Below are 22,975 nucleotides of genomic sequence, written 5' to 3' on the forward strand. Positions count from 1 at the left end.
TATTGGAGGGGGATGTCAGAGGTAAGTTTTTTTTACACAGAGTGGTGGGTGCGTGGAACGCACTGCCAGCAGAGGTTGTGGGGGCAGATACATTAGGGATATTTAAGAGACTCTTAGATACAGTAGACACATGAATGATAGAGGAGTGGAGGGCTATGTAGGAGGGAAGGGTCAGATAGATATTAGAGCAGGATAAAATGTTGGCACAACGTTGTGGGCTAAAGGGCCTGTACTGTGCTGTAATGTTCTATGTTCATCTTATTCTGCTGCCTGCCTATGCAGTATAAGACAACACATTAAAATCAAAGTTAGAAGTCAGTGAAGGTAAACACCATGTTCTGGCAAGACTCTTTAATTCGCATTTAGTTCCCAATTTTTTTTTGCATGTGATGCTTCTTGTTTTACCACAAGCTAACGATGAGGGTTGTAGGTCATGACGTAGCGATCCAGGTTCTGCTGGGGTAAGTCAGTAACAGGTGCCGCACCTGTTGACAATGTTGTCACTTGTAAGAAATAGAAAAATGACATCTGCACCAATGTGAATCATAACAGAAAGTGCCCTCATCAGTTTTCTAAAGGATAGGACTACGACAGAAGATGAGTGCAAAGACTTTAAAATGTAAAAAAGGTACAAATCATTTTTTTATGCGAAGGTGAGTAGAATTTGCTCTTTAGCTCACAGTTTGCAAACAAACAAAAGTTTGCTCATTTTTGTAGAGTTCACAAAAGAAATAGATTCTTTTGGGAACTTTATAAAAATGAGCAAACTTTTGTTGCTGACATGAGTGTATGGGGCAAATTTCTCTGTCTGCTATGCCTTCAATGTTGTGTAATCAAATGCAGCTGACTTCCAGACACTGTATGTGGATCCAGCCTTCTGCTCCAAAGGTTGGCTAACCTTGGTGTTGGAACCCAATGCTTCAACAAGGTACACTCAAAGTGGTGGTATTTTCATTCAAATATACACCTTTTTATAAGAGTTAAGCCATTAGGACAACAGCAAATTGTTCCCTTTGGATAGGGAGAGGGATCAACACTCACACTAATTCCATGTACCTTCTTTGGTACATAAACATTAGCAAGCAGCTAAAAGCTGTCCACTTACCATCTCAGTGAAAGGATAATGCTTATCAGTGGGATGTCAATATGAAGTGACATTTCTAGATAACGTATTTTATTTTATAGGCTGGGCTTAGAACACTACATGACATGGGACCTGAAATCCGTAGAGCAATTTCATGTGATCTACAGGAAGAGGATATTATAGAGGGGGCTCGAGAAGAGGATGAGGATATTTACAGAGTAAGTTAACCCCTTTAGTAGTTCCCACTTTTTCCCAATATTCAATTATATGAATCACCAAATTATTGTTATGGTGGCACAGCGTATTTTACCTCAATGAGTGCTCAACCCAGTTCTCCTGCAACAGAAGCATCTGGATGTGAAAATCCTTTTCTGAGAAGAGTAAAATTGCTGAATTGTCCTTGTTAATTTATCGCATAAATCAAATTATGAGTTGACAGGGAACTAGCTCATTTTACTTACCTACTGCAAGATTTTCATAAAGCAGACCTCCTCAATGTGGCTTTTCATTGTGAAAAGGCAATGATATAGGTATTTTACCAAGAACTGTCACTGCCCTGAAGTTCCATGACATGAGATCATATTGCAGGCACCAGTTATTATCACTTGCTGACATAATTTTGGCTGATGCTGCTTTTTCAATATTACTTAATTGAAATTCAATTTTTTTGCTGGAGCAAAACACATTTCCGGGCATGAGTCAACTTTGCATTTCTGTGCCAAAATGATGAATATCTCCATGTCATGTTCCTTTTGGAGCATTGCAATGGAACTTGCACCATATTGTCGCCAAAGCTATTCCAGGACACTCCTGGGATAACTTAGTCTTTCTAAGATATGATCAACTACCCCCCCCCCCCCACCCCACCCATTGAAACTTTCAGTGCCAATCTACACCTGCTTCTTCTGAACTGCTAGACCTGGATTTCCCACCTATCACACCCCCCTCCCCCACCCCCCGCCACCCACCTTCCTCCCAATGCCTGGTCCTCTCCCTTTCTCCCGATTTTGCTAAACTCCAATTCAACTACCTAGCTGCCAAACCCAAAGTATCCCTCCCACTCAACCTTCCAAACTGCCAGGTCTGATTGGGTCTGTGGATGTCTTCCCTTCACTTTGATCCTATCCTCTCAAAGGAGTAAGGCTGGCAAATTCTTAGCGCCAGTATTGTGCAGCATCTGCGAAAGGCACAACTGAAGTTTTCAGCAGAGAGCCAATGATGAAAATGGTTGTTGGGGCACTCTGTTGTATCCATCCAGCTCACCTATGTGTGTGGATTAGAATGTTTTGAGGTACAGTTAAATAGATACAATGCTTTTGCCTCGGTATTGTAGGTGACCATTGAAACTCAGATGACCAGTCCATGTGCACTGGCATGTGCACAATATATTAACACCATGCATGCCTGTGTGTGCTTTATACTGGCTTGAGTACCACATAAAAACAGAATTTCAAACTGAGTGCAGTTACTGTGTCCTGCATAATAAATCTCACCCATTACTCCATGAGGTAGAAACTTCTCTGATTGTTCTCTTCCTGGCCATTAAACACCATTGAAGACAATTTATCCTGGATGCTGGGCTGAGCATGTGACTGGCCAGTCTAATACTAGCCAAGCAGAATTTCTAGCTCAGTATGCTTTGTACATATAGATTATCTATATCAAATAGATTAGTGAAGGCTGAAATAATTAGTTGCTAATCAACTCCTGTTTGTATTCTTGAAACATTAATGAATGCACATTAAATCAGGAATCGTTATTATTTCTAAACCAGGAGGTGTTGGAGAAGAAACCAGGAGAAGAAATGAAATCCATTTAGCTCAACCATTCCACATTTTCCTCACTACTTTCAGTGTTGCCAATAAATAAAGAAGCAATTAACAATTAATTTTTACTAATATTTACTGATATAAAACAAACTAGAATCAAAGTTGCAGAGGTTTCTTTCAAAAAACATTGTCAGGTCAGATTTTAAAATACTTTCTCAGAATCCAATGTGTATGGCAACAGTAATGAAAAATGCTAATCAAGACAGTTTTCTCCTTCAACCTAGTGAGCCTGGTTTAAAATACAATGGTTATTTATGGTTAAGAAGCTCTTGAAATCTGTTTAATGATAAAGAATGAAAACATCCTACTGCTGCAGATTTCAACAAACTAACTAAAGGCAAGGGAGAGTTAGCATTGACAAGCTGAGGTGACAGGAATAATGCATGGACCTAAAAACTAAATGGGCAAAGCAACAAATTAATATATGATCAGGGCAACACAGTATCATGAGCAAAATAAAGCCATTATACTCACCTTATAATGAAACAAAATAAATCAAATGAAGTGCTAGCAAGTTTTCAGTTGGCACCTTCACTTATTAATAATATTAAAAGTCTGCTTCAAATTAAAAAGCAAAATTGGATTTAATTAAATATACTTTAAACCATAAGCTTTTGAGTGAGCATCATTCTGCATGTGAATAAAATCCATACAAATTCACTCAAGCTTGCACTGCTTTCTAGTTACTGATCCGCAGTACATATCTGTTACTGTACTTTTTGCTTTTACCTAATTGATTTCCTTTGTATTAGCAATAAGAATTAAGAGGAGGCATATCTGTGCAACAGGAGTAAGAGTTTATACGTCCCGACGTACTGCTGATTTAAGCACCATGCCTGAAATTTCTGCAGCCTTTGGGGGTACGACAGCAGCACAATCTGGATGGAAGTTGTGACAGAACAAGCTTTCATCACATCTCCAGCTATTATAATGCAGCCAGATTCTGATTGCAACTATCTTTATCTACATGAAACACAACATGGTGCAAAAGTGTGCCTGGATGTCAACCAACGACCAGCTGCATCCATATGGCATCATTAGCTGAAACAGCAAACAGGGCAGATGCCTTGGTAAAATGACTAGTGGCAAAAATTCAGCCTCATAACTGAGGCTCTGGCCTCGGGGTCAATGATGGGACCAGGGTAATAATGGTCTGGAGGTCACCTGGCCATGCTTCCAGTTGCAGGCAAGGGCCCTCGTATCACATGCCCAATTTCTATAATTAAAATTCAAGGATCTTTGTCTTATTTAACATTTTTAATGATGGTCACTATATTAATAATAGAATATTACATATTAAATCTGCCTTTTGATAATATATAATGGAATTTAATTTGGACTGTCTTTCTTTTGCTATTTTGAAGAGAAGTGGTGGCCTTTTTGGCAACCATGTCAACCATATGGCTGTAGACGAAAGGAATTCTTTCCAGCAAACAAATGTCACACAACGACCTCTGCAGGTTAAACGATCTTCAACTCCACCAATAGCTGATTATGACAAATACCCTCCTTCCACCAACATTGAGAATTCCATATCTCACAACCAGCTTAACCACAGTTTTCCAGGAAAGGTGTCACCAAATTCCACTAATGCCAATCTCAACAATGCAAATGTGTCCAAAACTACAAATGGAAAAGATCATGGCTCCTTAAATCATGAACAGCCCACTGGAAAAAATTGCAACTCCCACACAACATACATTGAAAAACCAAGAAAATCAAGCACCAGAAGGTAAGAATTTCAATTGTCTTTTTTTCCTGTAATGAAAGCAATGGTTTTAATTAAATCTATTCATCATTGTAATATATTACAGCATCTAATCATCAATAATTAAACAAAATGCAACTAATGAAATGAGGAAATTAAAAGGGACAGTTAAAAATGAACACTTTACACTAGTCAAATGCTATTTTGCATTTTTTGGTGCCTCATTTATATTGGTTATTTTCGAAGTATTGAAGTTGCACATCAAACATTTTTTCTAAAATGTCTCTAAACTTGCACATTTGAAATATCAATTGTTTCATATGGAAGGGGAAGACTAGGGTCCCTTCCATTAAAGGGCTATTTGTACATGAACCTTCAGTTGATGTGGACAGGAGGTGTTTTTTTTTGAAGCAGTATCAATATTTGTGCATGTTTCATTACTCTTTCTTTGAGTGAAAATGTAGAAACATGGAACATTGGAGCTAGAGTAGACCAGCCAACGTGCTCCAACATTCAATATGACCATGGCTGGTCATCTGTCAATACCATGTTCCCGCTCTCTCCCAATACCCCTTGATGCGATTTGCATCTAGAAATGTATCTACTTAAAAATACTCAGCAACTTGGATTCCACGTTCCTCTGTGAAAGCAAAGTCCACAGATTCAGTGCCCACTGAGTGAAGAGATTTCTCTTCATCGCAGTTGTAGATCTCTTACCCTGTAACCTGAGACTGTGACCCTTTGTTCTAGACACCCCACCCAAGGTAAGCATTACTGCCTACATCCAGCCTATTGACTCTTATCAGAATTTTGTAAGTTTCAATTAGATACACTCTCATTCTCTGACTCTTCTAAATGAGCAGATCTTAAGCAGTCCCTCAGGATTGAGGACGGCTTGCTTCCTTTCCTGTCTTGTGGACTCTGAGATGCCTCATGAGACCAATGTGAGAATCACAGATAGGGTAGGAGGTGGATGATGTGGCAGGTGGGGAGGTAGGGTTTGTGAGGTAATGTGCTCCCCCTGCCACTTACACAGGGTTTTTGTCTGCTCCTGATGTATGGTCTTGAGGTTCTCAATACCACCCCTAATCCAGTTTGAATTCCATGCACCATAGGTTCCCAGGAGTCAGTGGGGGTGTTGCACTTCTTCAAAAAATTGTTGAGCACATCCTTGAAGAGTTTTCTGTCCGCCTGGTAATCTCATAGGAGCTTGGAATAGAATGACAGCTTAGGGAATCTAGTGTCAGGCATATGTATAATGTGACCTGCCCAACATAGCCAACTGAAAGTAACTGCAGCCTCAGTGTTAAGGATGTTGCCCTGGGAGACAGCACTGGATCTATTTCACATTCTTCCAGTGAATTTGGAAGATTTTGCAGAGACAGCATCGGTGGTATTTTTATGCTGCATTGAGATGCCCTGGTCACAGAAGTGTACATGAGGGCAGAGATCACTGCTGCCCAGTAGACCATGAGTTATGTGCCAGGTCAGAGGTCTTGATTTTCAAATATTCTTTTCCTCAATTGACCAAAGGCAGTGTTGGTGCGTTGAAGGTGTGGTGAATTTCATTATCAATGTCTACCTTCACCAAGAAGCGGCTTCTGAGAAATGGGAAATGGTCCACACCCTCCAGGATCTCCCTATGATCCATTATTGTTAGGGGACAATGGGGGCCACATTTATGGAGGACCTTTGTGTTGCGACTGTTGGGTGCATGACCCATCCATTCACATGTACATAGGACAAAGAACATTACAGCACAGTACAGGACCTTCAGCCCACGATGTTGTGCCGATATTCTATACTGCTCTAATATCTATCTAACCCTTCCCTCCCACATAGCCCTCCATTTTTCTATCATTCATGTGGCTATCTAAGAGTCTCTTAAATGTCCCTAATGTATCTGCCCCCACAACCTCTGCTGGCAGTGCATTCCACGCACCCACCACTCTGTGTGAAAAAAAAACTTACCCCTGACATCCTGCTTATACCTTCTTCCAGTCACCTCAAAATTATGTCCCCTCATGTTAGCCATTGTCGCCCTGGGAAAAAGTGTCTGACTGTCCACTCAATCTATGCCCCTTATCATCTTGTACACCTCTTATCAAGTCACCTCTCATCCTCCTTCTCTCCAAAGAGAAAAGCCCTAGCTCACTCAACCTATCCTCATAAGAAATGCTCTCCAATCCAGGCAGCATCCTGATAAATCTCCTCTGCACCCTCTCTAAAGCTTCCACATCCTTCCTATAATGAGGTGACCAGAACTGAACACAATACTCCAAGTGTGGTCTAACCAGTGTTCTGCAGAGCTGCAACATCACCTCGCGGCTCTTGAACTCAAATATCCCGACTAATGAAGGCCAACACTCCATACGCCTTATTAACATCCCTATCGACCTGCACGGCAACCTTGAGGGATCTATGGACGTGGACCCCAAGATCCCTCTGTTCATCCACACTAGATAATTGAAGTTATAATCGTACAGCAGGCCCTTCAGCTCAACAAGTCTCTGTCAACCATCAAACACCCATTTACACTAATTTTATTCTCCTCCTATACCTTCAATTCCCCTCAGCTTCTACTACTCATCTACACACTAGGGGTAATTTGCAGTGGCCAATCAACCTACCAACCTGCACTTGTTTGGAATATGGGAGGGAGCGGGAGCATCAGGAGGAAACCCACCTGGTCATAGGGAGGACGTGCAAACTCCACACAGCCAGCACCCGAGGTCAGGACTGAACCTGAGTTGTTGGAGCTGAGAGAGAGCAGCACTACCAGCTGTACCACTCTGCCATCCAAAAGTAGCACTATTCCGTATGGCACTTTTGGCTGTGGATGTTTACAACACAAAGTCTTGACTGGTGCATATTGAGAATGGAGATGTATTCAATTTCAATCACAAATTCTCAACAAATGAAACAGTCTGCACAGCAAGAAATATACAACATTCAGACCTGGCATCACATCACAAAAGTTGCAGACAATAACCATCTCCAACAAGTGAGGATTTAACTACTTATCCTTGACATTACTATTGCCAAGGTATACCTTTACTAGAAGGACTGCAGCAATTCAGGAAGGCTGTTCACCACCATCCTCTCAAAGGCAATTAGGAATAGTTAATAAATAGTGACCACCCACATACCATAAGATCAATAAAAAAAATCCTGTTACTTGCCATTTTTGGTAATAGTGTTGTTGACTAAGTATGTGGTTAGCTACAGAACCATCATCTTTCGGTGTTCTGAATGCATGTAGTAGCATTGTTCAATCAGGTCCTTGCTCTAAGGTAGCCTGCTACTGAACATGAAATGCCAAACTACATTCCCATTATAACAAGGCAGAAAGGTTACAGAGTATGATAGGATGTAATTCAGCTGTTATTGCTTGCTATTAGCATCTTATGGTATCTGGTTTTGGGTTCACTTGTGTTCATATTTTTATATGAAAAATCAATAGAATTTAATGTATTTTGATTCTGCGCCATTAGGTCATATTGATAAATACAACATAATATTACAAACCAATAAGGGTATAAAAATGACTAAAACTTGACAGTTGCAGATAGGATCATTCACTCATCAAAGTCTGAAAATTGCTGTCTGGACAATTCAGTATTCCAGTCGAAATTGTGCAAAAGATGGCAACAAGTTTTTGACCTCCAGACTTGCGTGACACCATTTGAGTGCCACTTTAAAATGATTGCAAGCCTTTTTTGTAGATGATGTCTTTTGTTGCCATGCAACATAATACCTATTATTTATGGAAATCCATTCATTGATATTTGAAGGTGATTTTGCAGTCTTGCTATTCCCTCATCACTTATACATTCTGCAAATTTTGCACACTTAAAATGGCCTTGGCTGGTCTCCAGTCATGTAGAAACCGCATTTGTTTTTTTGCTGGTAACCATTTCAGAGCTTCAGGGATTGCTTTCAGCCCTCATAATGCTATTCTGTGTCTTGCTAGTTTCAATCAAATCAGCCATGCAATTTCAAATTTAGATCCAGGGTCCTGTTTTTATTTTGCAGATAGGGATAGAGTTTTTTTGTTCCATTTCTAACAGTCTCCTTACTGTAATTCCTACAACATTAGCTGCATCCTTCACTTATTGAATCAGTTGGTGCCATTTCTGCCATTGTGGCACCAGCCCCTTATTCTATCTGAGAATGCAGCATTTAAATGGCTGTTCCAGTGATTGATTTATTAAAGAATTTGCATGAACTATACATTGGGCAAACCAAGAATATTGGGTTTATTTCCAGATGAGCCCACTCCACTCTGGAATTTATTGCTAATTTCTGTTTTGTCCAAACACAGAAATTTCTAGCTATAAGAATTAGCAATTGAAAGAATTTTGGCCTGTGCTAAATATCATTATATCAGTTGGCTTAAAATGAGTCAAAAATTTGTGCCAATCCTGGTAGCCTCGTTTACTGTAATTATCAGATCATTTTAGTATGATTGGAGATTTTAAGTATCATGCAATGATATCCTGGTATTTGGAGGCTATTAATTAAACTTCATTAAAGGTCATTTGCACTTAAAATCTCAACAGACACTATAACTTTTCCCATTTGGAGGTTCAATTTTCTATGCCAGTAATTACAAATATACCTTATATGGGTCAAAATGGTAAATTAAACATGAATTTATACAGATGGTCCACATGAGAAAAGAGTCTTCGTTTTGTTGTGAAATGTAACCTTTTTACATGATACATTTGAAGATAAAAGTAGAGGTTAACATACATGTACAGCAAGCAATTAGAAAGACAAAGAATATGCTGGCTTTTCATGCAAGATTAAAGTACAAGAATAAGAAAGTCATGCTGCAGATGTGTTGAGTCTTGCTGAGACCATACCTGGAGTACTTTGTGCAGATTACATCTTCGCACCTGAATAAAGGATATAATTCCCTTGGAGGTGGTGAAATATAAATTCATTACATAAGCAGAGGTTCTGGCAGTGGTTAAGTTATTGCAGTAGTAATCCATCAGCTTGGAGAAATGAGTTCAAATTTCAACACACTGTTGTGGGATCTTACTTTAGCTACTATCAGTAATTGTTACTAGGAAGCTACTGGTTTTGCTGTAGAAACCCATCAGATTCACTCATGTCCTTTAGTGAAGAAAATCTCACTTCCTTTGCTTGACTGCCCTATGACTCCAAACCCGTAACTGCAAGGTTGACTCTTTAATACTGTATGAAATTACCAGGCAAACTATTTAGTATAGGACTTCCCTTTCGAACAGAGGTGACGAGGAATTTCTTTAGCCGGAAGGTGGTGAATCTGTCGAATTCATTCCCACAGACGGCTGTGGAGGCCAAGTCATTGGGTATATTTAAAGCGGAGGTTGATAGGTTCTTGATTAGTAAGGGCATCAAAGGTTACAGGGAGAAGGCAGGAGGATGGGTTGAGAGGGAAAAATAAATCAGCCATGATAAAATGGCAGAGCAGAATCGATGGACCGAATGGCCTGATTCTGCTCCTATGTCTTACAATCTTTATGAGAACATTTGGACTGGACAACAAATGCTTGTGTGTGCCAACAATGTACAAAGGATTGAATCATGAGGTTGTATAATTATATTGGACTGTACACATTTGAATTAGAGATTCTGAAAGGAGTTGACAGTATTGATGTTGAGAAGCTGATTCCTCAGATGGAGTTTGGAACCAGGCGTCATAACCTCCAGTTGGCCATTCAGCCCCAAAGTGAGGAGAGATCTTTTTCTCAGATAATTGTGCATCATTGAAGTGGTGTTGATTATATTCAAGATTGAGACTAATAGATTTTTGGCCTTGAAAGGAATCAAACAATATGGGAATTAGTTGGGAAACTGAACAATGTCTCTAAAAGTGCGGATCTGCCTCTATTTTCTGTTATTCTTGAAAGATTAATCTTGTTCTTGAGCAGAAAAGTTATTGAAATTTCTGTATTTCCTCAATTTTTTTCCTACTTTCTGGACCAGAATACGTTATTATGAAACTAATATTAGGTATGTTTTCTGAAATCTCCATATTCTTTGCATCATTCATGTTTAACATATATTTACTTTTTTGACAGCAGAATACATTAAAAAAAATTTTAATGTTTAAATAACACAATCTTATGAAAATTCCTTGCAACCAAATTTATCTACATTTTGTGTTTATTTTGATTTTCATCCTTTAGGTTATGTTGTCAGATTTGCCGTTATGTTTACTTTTATGCACATACATAAATATGTTTTATGTCTTTTGCGTGTATACATAATATACAATTATTAATTTTTCCCAGTAACAGTCATAAGGTGTTTTACGTTTATAAATTGTGTCTTTATCTGTGAACCTTGCCTATTAATAGCAGATTTGAAATCTTATTAAAGAATGGTCCGTGTTGATGCTATGTCTTGATTTTTTTTATAGATCAGATTCTGGTGATGGCTGTCTGCCCACTATTTGTCGAGAGGAGACAAGACCAGATGACTGGTTTGAGGATGAGCAATATTCAGGAGATCAAGAATATTACAGTGGAGAGGAGTATTATGAAGAGGATAGCATACAAACAGTGGATAAGTAAGATACTTGTGCAGTAGTTATCCATTTTGCAAATCAACTACGAACAAAGTAAAGCTCAAGCTTTAATGTATTTTTTAATTCATTATCTGCTACACAAAAAATCTGGGCAATTATTCCTTTGCAGTTTTCCATATGTGAATGTGATATCAAGCAAAGTGCATCTAGACACACTGAATTTTTAATATTTCATTAAGAGTAAAAGATTATTGCTGCTTTAATTGTACTATTTTTTGGAGGCGGTATGTTTTACACCAATTTTATGGTGCAGATTATATGAGTTTAGCAATAGAATGCCCTATTCCCAATCTACATTTCATTGGGGGCATCCTTCAAGGTTTAACATGGTGTTTAAATCAATTACATACATTCATGGGAGTTCTAATGCCTGCAGAAGGAGCTCCTCCAGATAAATAATTCCCATCGAGTATTGGGTCTATGGGAAAGCATAGATTTTCGCTTTAATATATTGGCTCAGGCTTTGTTGCAATATTCAGTAGTTCTGAATGGACAGCATTGGCTTGTTTGTATGCAACTAGGCTCGGCTTTGCATAATCAAATATGTATATCCCAAACTTACAGATTCAGTCAAATGGTGGAACATGGTCCTAATTTATGATGGGATGTAGGCTTTTAGATCCTCTGCTAGGTTAAATCTGGCACATAGTCTGTGACTCACATTGATTTCAATGTTAATAGTTGGGCTGCAGATACTAAAACAAAGGGGAAGACAAGTTCCTTTCTTTTAATTAAATCAGTTTCATTAATAGTTCCATTTATTTATGCGCTTTTAAAAAAATCTAAAGCTACCTAAAATATTTGTAGAAAGACAAGTTTCAGTTATTGTTTTAATTATTCACTTAATTCTTAAATAGTTTGATGTTCTCCTGAAATGTCAAAAACATTTAAAAACTCTTTCCAGCAGGTAAAGCTTGGGTACAGGGCTTCCCCTGCAGTCAAAGCTTTAAGAGGCCAGCAGAGTAGGGCTTTCTCATCCAGATCTGGTAAAATAAAACTGCAATATGAAACGTCTCAGTATTGCTTTTCTTTCATCCTATGTACCATAAAGGCAAATCCATAGAGATTATCAGAATCAAATTCAAAACAATGACGTGGATTTTGAAAGGCCAAAGGGCTATCATCATCCCTGTGGTTCCTACGAAGATGATGAGTCTCATTATTATATTGAATCTCGGCGTTCACCTCGTCGACGATTGCTTCCACCAACACCTACAGGTGAATAATTTCCATGACCAAACCATGATTACTTTTTTTTTGTGTGGTTACATCTGCATTTTTCATTTATTCATTGCAATTTGACAAGACAATACTGGAAAAGACTACTTAAAGTTTTAAAAATGTTCCTTTTAAAAATATTTTACTGAACCCAGTTGTCTGCATATATGATATATTGGCTACTAAGAAATAATTATTTACTCTAGCAGGTGCAAGACACTAAACAACTATAATATATTTAGAAGCCATTTATTTCTCTCATACATAAAAAATGGCTTCAAACCAGAAAGAGATTTCTCACATTGCTTAAAGCATATCTTTGGGATGTTCTGTTTTTGTTAGAAACTCTACCTTGAGCAGTTTTTATAATCAGTTTATTCAAATAATTATTGTCATCTGATTTTTAAATAAAGCTTTTCAAGTTCCTCAGATGTAGCTCCTGTTGTTTAGGTGTGGTACTAAGTGTGGTGGAAGTGTGCAGCCAGTTTGATGTAGCAAAGAAGCTTGCTTTCTTACAAAGTTTAGTGGAAATATTAATAGGGAAAACTCCAGCATCAATTTGTGCTTGTCTCAATGCAAACATGTTCCACCACAGTACAAACACCCCATATTGGCAATGTGTGTGAGATCTAATATAGAAACAGCTTATATTGATTTCATGTTTCTCATGGTGTGGTCACTGTGGTTTACAGTGCAAATACTGAGCAAGAAATTTTTTAAAAATGATGCTAGTGGGTAGTGAGGTTTTGTCTGAGATTTTACTAAGGTTGTTAAGGAACTGGTTTCAGGAAGAAATTCTGGGGATACAGTGTTGTGACAGGAAGACTAATAGTGCTGGGTTATACATGTGGTGAACGATTAGTTCTTCAATCCAGTGCATGAGGGTTCAATGGCAAATGACAAGGATGGCAACCAGAGGTGTGCAATCCTTACTGGGGAAGATGTTTCAAACCAAGTTCTGGAATAGTTGAAGGTTTTGAGTGAGGTATAAGTTGGTATAGGGTTAGGCTCTTGCGAAAAGTATTTGAAAAAAGTCATCATCAAGGTAACATAGATGTTAATAAATATCAGCAGGACTTAGATGCAGATGTAAATGCCAGTGTTCTGTAAGTTAAAGGTGGCAGCCTCGTCTACAAATGTGAGCTAAAGAGCTCAGCTCATGTTTAAGCATAATAAAGTTTTGAACTTTGTTCAGTCTGTACAGTTACAGAGGTTAATTAAGTCAGTGTTAGACATACACAGCTGTTGAAAAGAACGTAACTTCAGTTTGCTGGAGTTGTTAGAAATTCTAATTTACTTAAGACCTAACAGACCAAAGTAAATTCTTTTATCTCGATCAAAGTATCCAAAATTGGTATCTTTTTTATTTCATAAGACATTGTTTATCATTTACATTTAACTAAAATTTGTTTCAACAGCAAATCGGAGACCTTCCTTCAACTTTGAGTGTCTACGCAGGCAAAGTAGTCAGGATGATATCTCCCTGTCTCCTATATTTCAACAGCGTACGGCTCTGCCACTACATTTAATGCAACATCAGGTGAATATCTTGTGCATCTATTGATGTTTTATCTGATATAAACATGATGACAACTGGATATAGTAATTCAACAGAGGGTGTTTTTCAAATGATGAAGCACAGCGATAGAAATTTTTAAAAACTTCTGCAAAATATCACAAAACTTCTGCAATAAGTTACAGTGGTGAGTGGCTGTCACACAGGGAACAACATCACAAGTGTAATTGATTCCTGATGATGGTTGGAGCTAATGTGACTATTATCACTGGCTTGAGCATTTCTGGATTAGGAGAAAGACAACTGGTCATTGTTCCTTTCTCGGATAACTTTCTAACCAACTACTGATAAAACGTGTATGTGTGCATGCACATGTATGCTTTTCAGGTGAGTACGATAACAGCAGTCTTGTCTCTGATTTGATAACTTGCTTCCTGTCTGCATTCAAACATCAAAACTGACCACTTGGGTGAGATGACAGTAAACATCAGTGTCTTCAGTTTTAAGAAAGGGAGACAAACATGAGAGAAGGAGAGAATTAATTGTAAGACATAACCAATATCCCTAAATTCGATCTGTGATTATAAAGCTTTTAGAAACATTTTCCATTCCTCGTGCTCATCTTTCATCATTTCTTTCTACCATTCATTTTACAAAAGCAATTTCAGAATATTGAAATTCCTGTACTGTTGTGTTTAAATTACTGGACTAGTAGTTAGAGTTCTACAATAATGATCCAGAGATGCAACTTCAAAACCTACCACAGCAATTGGAACTTTTAAATTTGAGTCATTGAATAAACCGGGAATAAAAATCTAACATCAGTAATAGTTACCCCAAACCCACCAAATAGTTGTAAAAATCCATCTGGCTCACTAATGTTCTTCCAGGAATGAAATATGCCATCCTTACCCAATCTGCTCAAAACAATTCCAGGCTAGCTAATGTGGTTGATTTTAGTGGCAAATATTAATGTCCGGACTCCATGAAAGAATAAAAAGCAAAACATTACTAAATGTTGCTAACAATTCTTCTCCTCCACAGATAAGGTGAAAATAATTCTGTTTCAAATTAGTCTCTATCCAAGAGCTATCTTGTTGTGCTTGACCTTTGAGCAGATTATAAACTGGGAAAGCAAAGCAAAATATTCAAAAGAGAGATCAGTAAGTTTCTGGATGTTCAAGAAATCTCGGAATATGAGGAAAGCAAAGAAAAATGGTGTTTACGTTTTGAGATTAACCAGGATCTTGCTGAATAGCAGAACAGGCTTGCGGGTCTGAAAGACCTACTCGTCCTCCACTTTTTTATAGTTTTATTAAATACTAAAAGCTACACAAGGTTCTAAGTCTTTTCTCCAGCCATTACCTATATTTTGATTGAAACAAAACAGACTATAAAATTATTTTTTGCACCTGTTCACCAGTCTTCATCTTTGAAACCTGAGCAGCTACATGTATACTCACAAACAACTGCATTAACTAAAATATCTATCCATAAGCATTAGATATAGTGGAGATATGAAAAAAAACAGAAAGTAGTAACTAAAGTGGACAGTGAAATCTAATGTTAGTGGTAAATAGTAAAACAAAGAAGTTGGATGATAGCAGAAAAATCATGAATTTGGTTACTGGACCTTGATATTATTTTAAAACTTGCATTCCTCCATTAGGAACAGTTCTGGAATAAGACCCATCTTGCATGAATATCAGTTTAAAATTTGGTGTAACGTTCAGTACTTGAAGTCTCCGTTTGCAACTTTAATCTATTACAAAGGGAATGGGAGATAAACCACTAAACTTCAGTTTTGTTCTGATGAGAAGTCATTGATCGGAAACATTAACTGTTTCTCTCTCCCCACAGATGCTGCCCAACCTACTGTGCATTTCCAGAATTTTCTGTTTTATTATAAATTGGTCATTTTGGGGAGTAATTATGAAGTTTGCATATCTGTACTATTCATTTTTTCCAATGTGAACAAACAGGTTATGGCTGTGGCAGGATTGGACTCATACAAAAGTAGGAGGCTCTCACCAGCACGGTCAACCCGTTCGTGGGCAACACCTCCAGCCACACCACCTAGCAAAGAGCGCTCGCCGTACTACACTCCCCTGATCCGTGTAGATCGTGTTGAATCCAGGGAAAATATGAATGGTAGCCTTCCCTCAATGAACAGAAGCTCTTGGTATACAGAAGATGTTGACATTCCATATAAAACATATACTCCAACAAAGTTAGCTGTCCCGAACAGCTTTTTACAACGGTACTATGAAAAACGAGGAAGTGCAGACAGCCTGGTAGAAGCTGTAAGTATTTGAAACTTTCCATATGATGGCAGAGCTTCTGCAATAATGATAAATAACCATATGTGAAGTAGCACAAGGTACCATGTGTGGCAAATCAACCTCATTGAATGGCAGTGCAAGGGCTGAATCCTGCTACTATTTCTTTTGTTCTTTTCATCCTTTCACCATTTCTCTCTAAAGGATGATGTCTAGGGCTTAGGTTAATTTAAAAAATTGAGTCATTAGCAATGGCCTGCACCACTAAAGTATAGTCAATCAGCATTAAAGACAGTTTAAGTAGAACGAGATGGACTATGTTGTTTTACCTCCTGACACAACCTTTTGTTGACATTCCAGTAGTTATGACAAAGATGTTTAATAACATACAAGATGGCTATTTTGAGTTTTTGAGCTGCATGGTACAAATTACAGCTGTTTAAATCAATAAACCACTGTGCACAAGGTAATATTTTTAATTGCGTGATGTGGTTACCTAATGTTTAGGATAAGGAAGCTACAAATTCAAACTGTATTTTGAATTTAACATTTAAAAACAATAAAAATCTAAGTAACTAGGTTAATTGAAAATACTTAAAAATAATTAGAAGATTAAACTAAAGCAGAATAACCTGCCTTCCCCCTCGCCTCCTAATCTGCAACCCTCAAATCCCCATTGAAATCAGTGGGATTTCCAGTGCTGCACTGGAAGATCCACATGGCAATTCCCTGTTATAATGCTGGGGTCTCCCCATAAGACAGGACTCTACTGCTCTACATGAGGTCCCAGCAATGGAGAGTGGAGACAGTTCCTATTGCCAGTACCTTAGTGCATGTGGTATGTGCAGGACTGGTTGATTATCAATGGTCCTGTTCTGACCCACAGACTACGGTACATTATGACAGGGAGTAAGATTTATTGATACGGGGTCAAGGGCAGAGGATGGAGTTGAGTTAAAAGATGAGCCATAATCTGCTTGAAGGGAGGAGCAAGCTCTAAGAGCTGGCAGCCTACTCCTCCTTTTGTTATGTTCTTATAGCAGAGAATTTCAGGGAAATATTACAATTTTCTGGACAGAATTACTAATTATTCAAATCTGCTTCTGGATATCTCTTTTTAATTTGGGCACTATTAAAATGCACTAGAAAACTAAATCACAGGGATAAATGCTTGCTTTGATCACTTTAGTCTGTTTTTGAAATAAAGTTTTTTCATGATGTTTGCTAATGCATTGTTTCCTTCTGTTTCAAAGGTCCTAATATCAGAAGGTCTTGGGCAATATGCAAGAGATCCCAAATTTGTTTCAGTTACAAAACATGAACTTGCAGATGCCTGTGATATGACAATTGATGAAATGGAAAGTGCAGCAAGCAGTTTATTAAATGGCAGTCTTCACAATGGAACTAGTGGAGATTTGCTTTCCATTAAAAACAGGCGTGACTATGAGCTACAAGATTATGGTCTTGGATACAGTGATGAGGAACCAGACACTGGTATATATGAAGAGGACCTAGGTGATGAAATGATATGCATCACTACTTTATAGCATTTGGTATGGAATAATCATTTATACAAAGATTAAGAAAGTGCCTCATAGTCAAGAAATTCTTATGGCACTAACTAGATCAAGTGACCAATAGAGTGACTTCCGTGTGATGCCGCAGTCTTAGAGGTAAAAATTGGTGGCAATCTGACCAAATCACCTCTATTATGTCCTCAAGTACAACAGTATGATCTGAGCACAATGTGGTCAACTAAAAGAGGTATGAGCTAATCAACTAACCGGCATGCAAAGATATACCGAGGACCAAGGAGAAAATGTAAGATGAAGCCATAATTAAACCATACAAGGCTATAGAGATTTTCTCAGTCAAAGCAATGTGCAACCTGCTGTTTGGAAGGAAGCAGTGTATTATTTCTATGGTGATGCTTGTAGTTAAAAGGAAAATATTATAAAGGTGATGACAATCAAATATGACAGATGTTGTTACCTCAGAAATACATTTGGACTTTTGGCTAGGAGCAAGTGATGGCATATCAAAATATTTAAAATTATGAAACATATCTTTCCTCTGATTTTTCATGCAAGTATGAACCATTCTGAACAGCTTTTTAAAATCCTGCAGCAAATCTCAAAGTATTTTTTGGTGGGCAAAAATAGCTGTTTTTTTTCTTATCTATTTTATTGTGAGTTTACATAGGATATATCTTTTTTTTGTCTTATTACATCTGCTGTGGAGGGAGAATTATGAGCAGAGTACACTGGAAATAGGAAAGGCATTCATGCTCTTCATAAGGTTAATTTGAAGCTTGTAAACTGTATTTCTTGCAAAGTAGACAAACTGTATATGGTTGTAACATATAACAAATTTGTATTTGTAAAGAGATGTTCTATATTTTGTAATCCTGGTACTGTAACAGATAAGCAGCAATATTTATGGTTCGAAATTACCGTCACAAATTCTATAGATTACTGTTATTTTTTAATAGAAGTACAAATTCATAAGTAACTGTACTGATAGAGCTGCCTTTTCTTTATGTATAATGCAAGATTAATTTCAGAGTTTTGAGCTAAGTCTGGAGCCAAAGGAAAAAACTCTTTGGCAGTTTTTAAATTAAAAGTAAAAGATAAACCTAACTTTACACAGGATATGCAAAGATAATTTACTTGCACTCTTACTTGGAATTATAAATATTTAAAAATGTTATTCTTGGTACATTCTCCATCCTTTCTAAATCACATGTAGTATTAGCAATTTTCATTGCTTGACCCATTTACTGAAAGCTACATTGCAATACTGAAGCAAAATCATTTGAGACAAGTTTCAATTTGAATCACCCAAGAGATTATTTGCAAAAAAAAACAATGTAGTTTCAGTAAAACAATCCCTGATTTTTGCATATCTTGTTGAATACAATTGCTCATGACATAAACAGCTTATAGTCAGGCTGTAAACTCAAAGAATGAGGCAAGCTGTATGTTTTTGTAATTATTGGCATTCCCAACATATTGCTGAGAACTACAAATGCATGCACCTGAAGGGTAAAGTTCCTGTTGTAATGATTCTTCAAATGAGGTATTATCAGCATGTGCATCAGTATTTTATGCTTTTAGTTAAACCAAATGTGTTCATTTGCACACTATTTCCATTGCAGAAACTATGTCATGGAGCAGGTCTTTCTTAATTAACTGAAGACACTGTTTTTTCCAATGTCCATTTTCAGAGGCTTTTTTATATATTTTAAATAATGGCCTGTTTTAGTTGCAGGTACATTACTTGTAGCAGCCACTAGAATCTTTTAAACTGTATACATTTTTAAACACTTGTGTATATTCTACTAGTAACAAAAAAAGCAAGATATTTTACCTCAGTCAGGGATAAATAGGGTTTTAAATTGTTTTTATTCCATTACCAAGGAGGGTATTCTTGATCTTCAGTTCACTGATTATAGCAATCTATGATTGCATAATTCTTTCCTTCTGTGCAACCTTCATGACTACTTTTATATGAAGTAAGCCTTTTGTGTAGTATGGTATTTGTATATTCAGTTTATAAGGTTGTACTATTTTGTGATTGATTGTATGTATGGTACAGTAAGCTCTGTAGATGTATTTTCCATACCACCATACCATAGTGCTGGAAATGTACATAATAAATAGTGTATATTTCTGTAAGTTGAAATTATTCAAACCCAAGTAAAATTTAGTTAATTTCTCACTAGACAAGCCTGAACAATTATTATTAAAATTATGGGCATTATGGGAAATTAGTTGCCCTTTAATCCCTACTTTTTTTCTCTTGCTGTACTTCCATGGTAGATACTATAAACTAACTTTTCACAAAAATGCAGAAGTCAGCATTTCATGACTGGATTACAGTTCCTGTAAGATTTGCTCTTAATTATACTGTACAGCCTATTGTTGTTCAAATGTGCCTGCCACATTTAATATTCTTTAAGATATCTGTTGTTGCTGCCCAGCATGTACAAACCAAACATTTTTGTCTTAATGAATAAGAGAATGCGTGGGCTAATAGGTTACCTTATCCTGTACAAAATAAACAAGTCAATTAAAAAGCCTCCCAGAAAATTACTATATACTAAGTGGCACTAATACTTGAAACTTTGGTATAAATTACTTTAGGCAGTAATGAATAGATGGTGTTTTGGTTTAATGTGTTTGTATTTTCTTTTTTTAAATAGGCCTAGAAGGGTCACTCTAGGTCTGTCTGGGTGCATAAGAATAAAAACTCCATATTTGCTCACTGTTTTGTTTTAAAATCAGCCTCCTTCCTAAGTCATGCCCCTGAAGATCACAGCCAGGCCTGGTACAACTAGATGAGACACAATTTATACCTGAATTCTGTGTAGAAGGTTAGTGTCTTTGAGAGACTAGGCCATGGAGGGATATGAAAACAAAAATGAAGAATTTAAGATCAGGGCTTTGATCAGCTGTGAGCCAAAGAGGTTGGGCGACTATATTGGGTGATAAGGTTCAATGGGCCTACTTCAAGATAGAATTGCAGAGTAAAGACAGCAGTTTAGGAGGACAATCAGCTTACAAGGGGGCCAGGAAGGGAAGTTGGGTGGTTAGTTATAGACTAGGATAGAGGGAGTGGGACTTGGGCATCATCAATAACATAGCATCTTAGAGGGCATAAGAGAAACTGGATTTAGAGCAGGGGGAAATGTTTAGTAAGAGCTTATCCCAGTGGGCTAGTAAGGAAGCAGGACAGCCAGTTGAATGACCTCACTTTGAGTGACAGTGAAGTTCACAAGTTGCTCTCACTTGCCATTGAAAGTGACAGAGCAGGGCAAAGGAGAGGGGCGCAGGAGGAAGTTAGCAGCAGAGAATAACAGTTGGATTTTATCTAGGGTTTTTGGGATGATCCTGGAAAAGCAGGCATTTTAATAGACACTTGCAGGACATCCTTAAGTGATGCATCTATACCTGATGATGGATGGCTTGCCCAGTTGTCCATCATAAATGTTCAACTCCTTTTCCGTTGAACATTGGCTGTATACCTCTTGGGTTGAACCAAAATAAACTTATGAAAGACACACTATAGTGGAGACTAGCATGACCAGAAACACAAAATTTTCACCTGTGGGAAACAGAACAATGTTACCCTTGTGGAGGTACCAGAACATCATTACCTGTGTATGGCAGAAAGTCCTTGAATAGACAGCACACTCATCCATTTGTATCCTACTAGATGGTAAACTCATCAGTTACAATGAGTTGATATTCTTTCCTTTCCATTAACCAGCAAAAAAATGTCTCAGAGCTTGCCTTTTGGAGCCTGAATATTCCATGTCTGTTGTGTAGTTACCGGTGGTTGAGGTATCCATTGTTCCAACAGATGACCCTAAACCACTCAGCCTGTACTCAAAGGAAGAGCAGATATCCAATATGCCATTCACAATAAATAGAATCTTTAGAAGAATCCTTTGATACGTTTTTATCTTTCCAATCACTTTATTTGTCAAACTACATTACCATCAGTTAAAATGATCCACAAAGAAAAGTTAAGTTTTTAATGTTGTCCATTTGCATCTTGAGTTCAAGTGATTGCACACTGGCTACACAGTATGTCTATTCAATATTACTTGGAAAAGATTGTGACTGTGTTAAAAAGAGACACAGTTTAGCTGTATATAAATCAACCCCTTCCATTTCAAAACAGTATTTAAATAGAAATAGTCACATGCAATACCATGGCTCAGTCTTTTTAGAAATTCGAATATTTTATAAATCTATAATTTTACGACTATAAAATACTGATTAAACCATTACAAGTCAGCCACTCTTTTGACTCTTAAGACATTATGACAATACACAGATATGGCAGGAATAATGCACAATTGAACCATAAACTCCATTACCTTGGTCTGGGTCCAACCATAACCATGACGCCAGGCACAAAAGAATCAAAAATGAGTAAAATTTAATCAATGAAAGCAAATTATAAAAAAGCACAAAAGATACAAAACTAGATTCAGAAGTTTTTCTACTTTGTATCAAATAGCTTATTTACAACTATTCAGATTTTGTTCTTTTACATTGTATAAAACCTACCTTTATTGATGAGGGAGGAACATGCTGAAGTACGAAAAAATAATTTTAATGTATGCCACTTTTTTTTCAGCTGAATGCCTAGGATTTGGGTTTATAAACAGGAACATCCTTATCACGTAGTGCTGGACGTCCCCTGATTATGTCAGCAGCCTTCTCAGCCAACATGATTGTCGGTGAATTTAGGTTGCCACTAACAATACTGGGCATTATAGAAGAATCTACAACCCGTAAATTCTCTAGCCCTATAACTCTCGTCTCAGGGTCGACAACTGCCATGGGATCTGAAGGCTGTCCCATTTTACAGGTGCAGGATGGATGGTAGGCACTATCAGCCTTTTCTCTCACAAAAGCATCGATTTCCTTGTCAGTCTGGGCATGGCTGCCAGGAGTAAGTTCTGGACCACGGAACTTATCAAAGGCCTTTTGAGCAAATATCTCCCTGCTTAGCTTCACTGATTGGCGGAGTTCCCAGATGTCAGTTTCTGCAAAATGAATAATTGTTTAAGTAATACAAAAGTTAAAACTAAAAGTAACTTAGTGCAAACATATAAAGCTTGCACATGGCAAAATTAACATTTCATGATTAATAAGTGCAGAAATCTACAACTCAAACTTTTCCTGAAAAATTTCCAAATGCATGCTGCAGCTTTATTTTGAAAATTTAGAAGCCATACAACA

General features: G+C 37.5%; 2 protein-coding genes across 2 annotated transcripts in view; one reads left to right on the plus strand and one right to left on the minus strand.

The window, feature by feature from the left end:
- The window catches only part of LOC127572139 (voltage-dependent L-type calcium channel subunit alpha-1D-like), a 305,309-nt gene extending 285,049 nt beyond the window's left edge, over positions 1-20,260 (plus strand). Inside the window, exons 41-48 of the mRNA XM_052019090.1 lie at positions 1,186-1,302; positions 4,278-4,645; positions 10,601-10,627; positions 11,037-11,186; positions 12,256-12,422; positions 13,841-13,962; positions 15,921-16,241; positions 17,471-20,260. Of these exons, the coding sequence (XP_051875050.1) occupies positions 1,186-1,302; positions 4,278-4,645; positions 10,601-10,627; positions 11,037-11,186; positions 12,256-12,422; positions 13,841-13,962; positions 15,921-16,241; positions 17,471-17,764 (1,566 nt within the window). The 3' untranslated portion in view covers positions 17,765-20,260. The remainder of the gene's footprint in view (positions 1-1,185; positions 1,303-4,277; positions 4,646-10,600; positions 10,628-11,036; positions 11,187-12,255; positions 12,423-13,840; positions 13,963-15,920; positions 16,242-17,470) is intronic.
- A 1,411-nt stretch (positions 20,261-21,671) lies between these two features.
- The window catches only part of chdh (choline dehydrogenase), a 49,209-nt gene continuing 47,905 nt past the window's right edge, over positions 21,672-22,975 (minus strand). The window contains exon 8 of the mRNA XM_052018885.1: positions 21,672-22,779. Coding sequence (XP_051874845.1) covers positions 22,376-22,779 — 404 coding nt within the window. The 3' untranslated portion in view covers positions 21,672-22,375. The remainder of the gene's footprint in view (positions 22,780-22,975) is intronic.

Source organism: Pristis pectinata, chromosome 6 (assembly GCF_009764475.1).
Source record: "Pristis pectinata isolate sPriPec2 chromosome 6, sPriPec2.1.pri, whole genome shotgun sequence".
Taxonomy (NCBI): Eukaryota; Metazoa; Chordata; class Chondrichthyes; order Rhinopristiformes; family Pristidae; genus Pristis; species Pristis pectinata.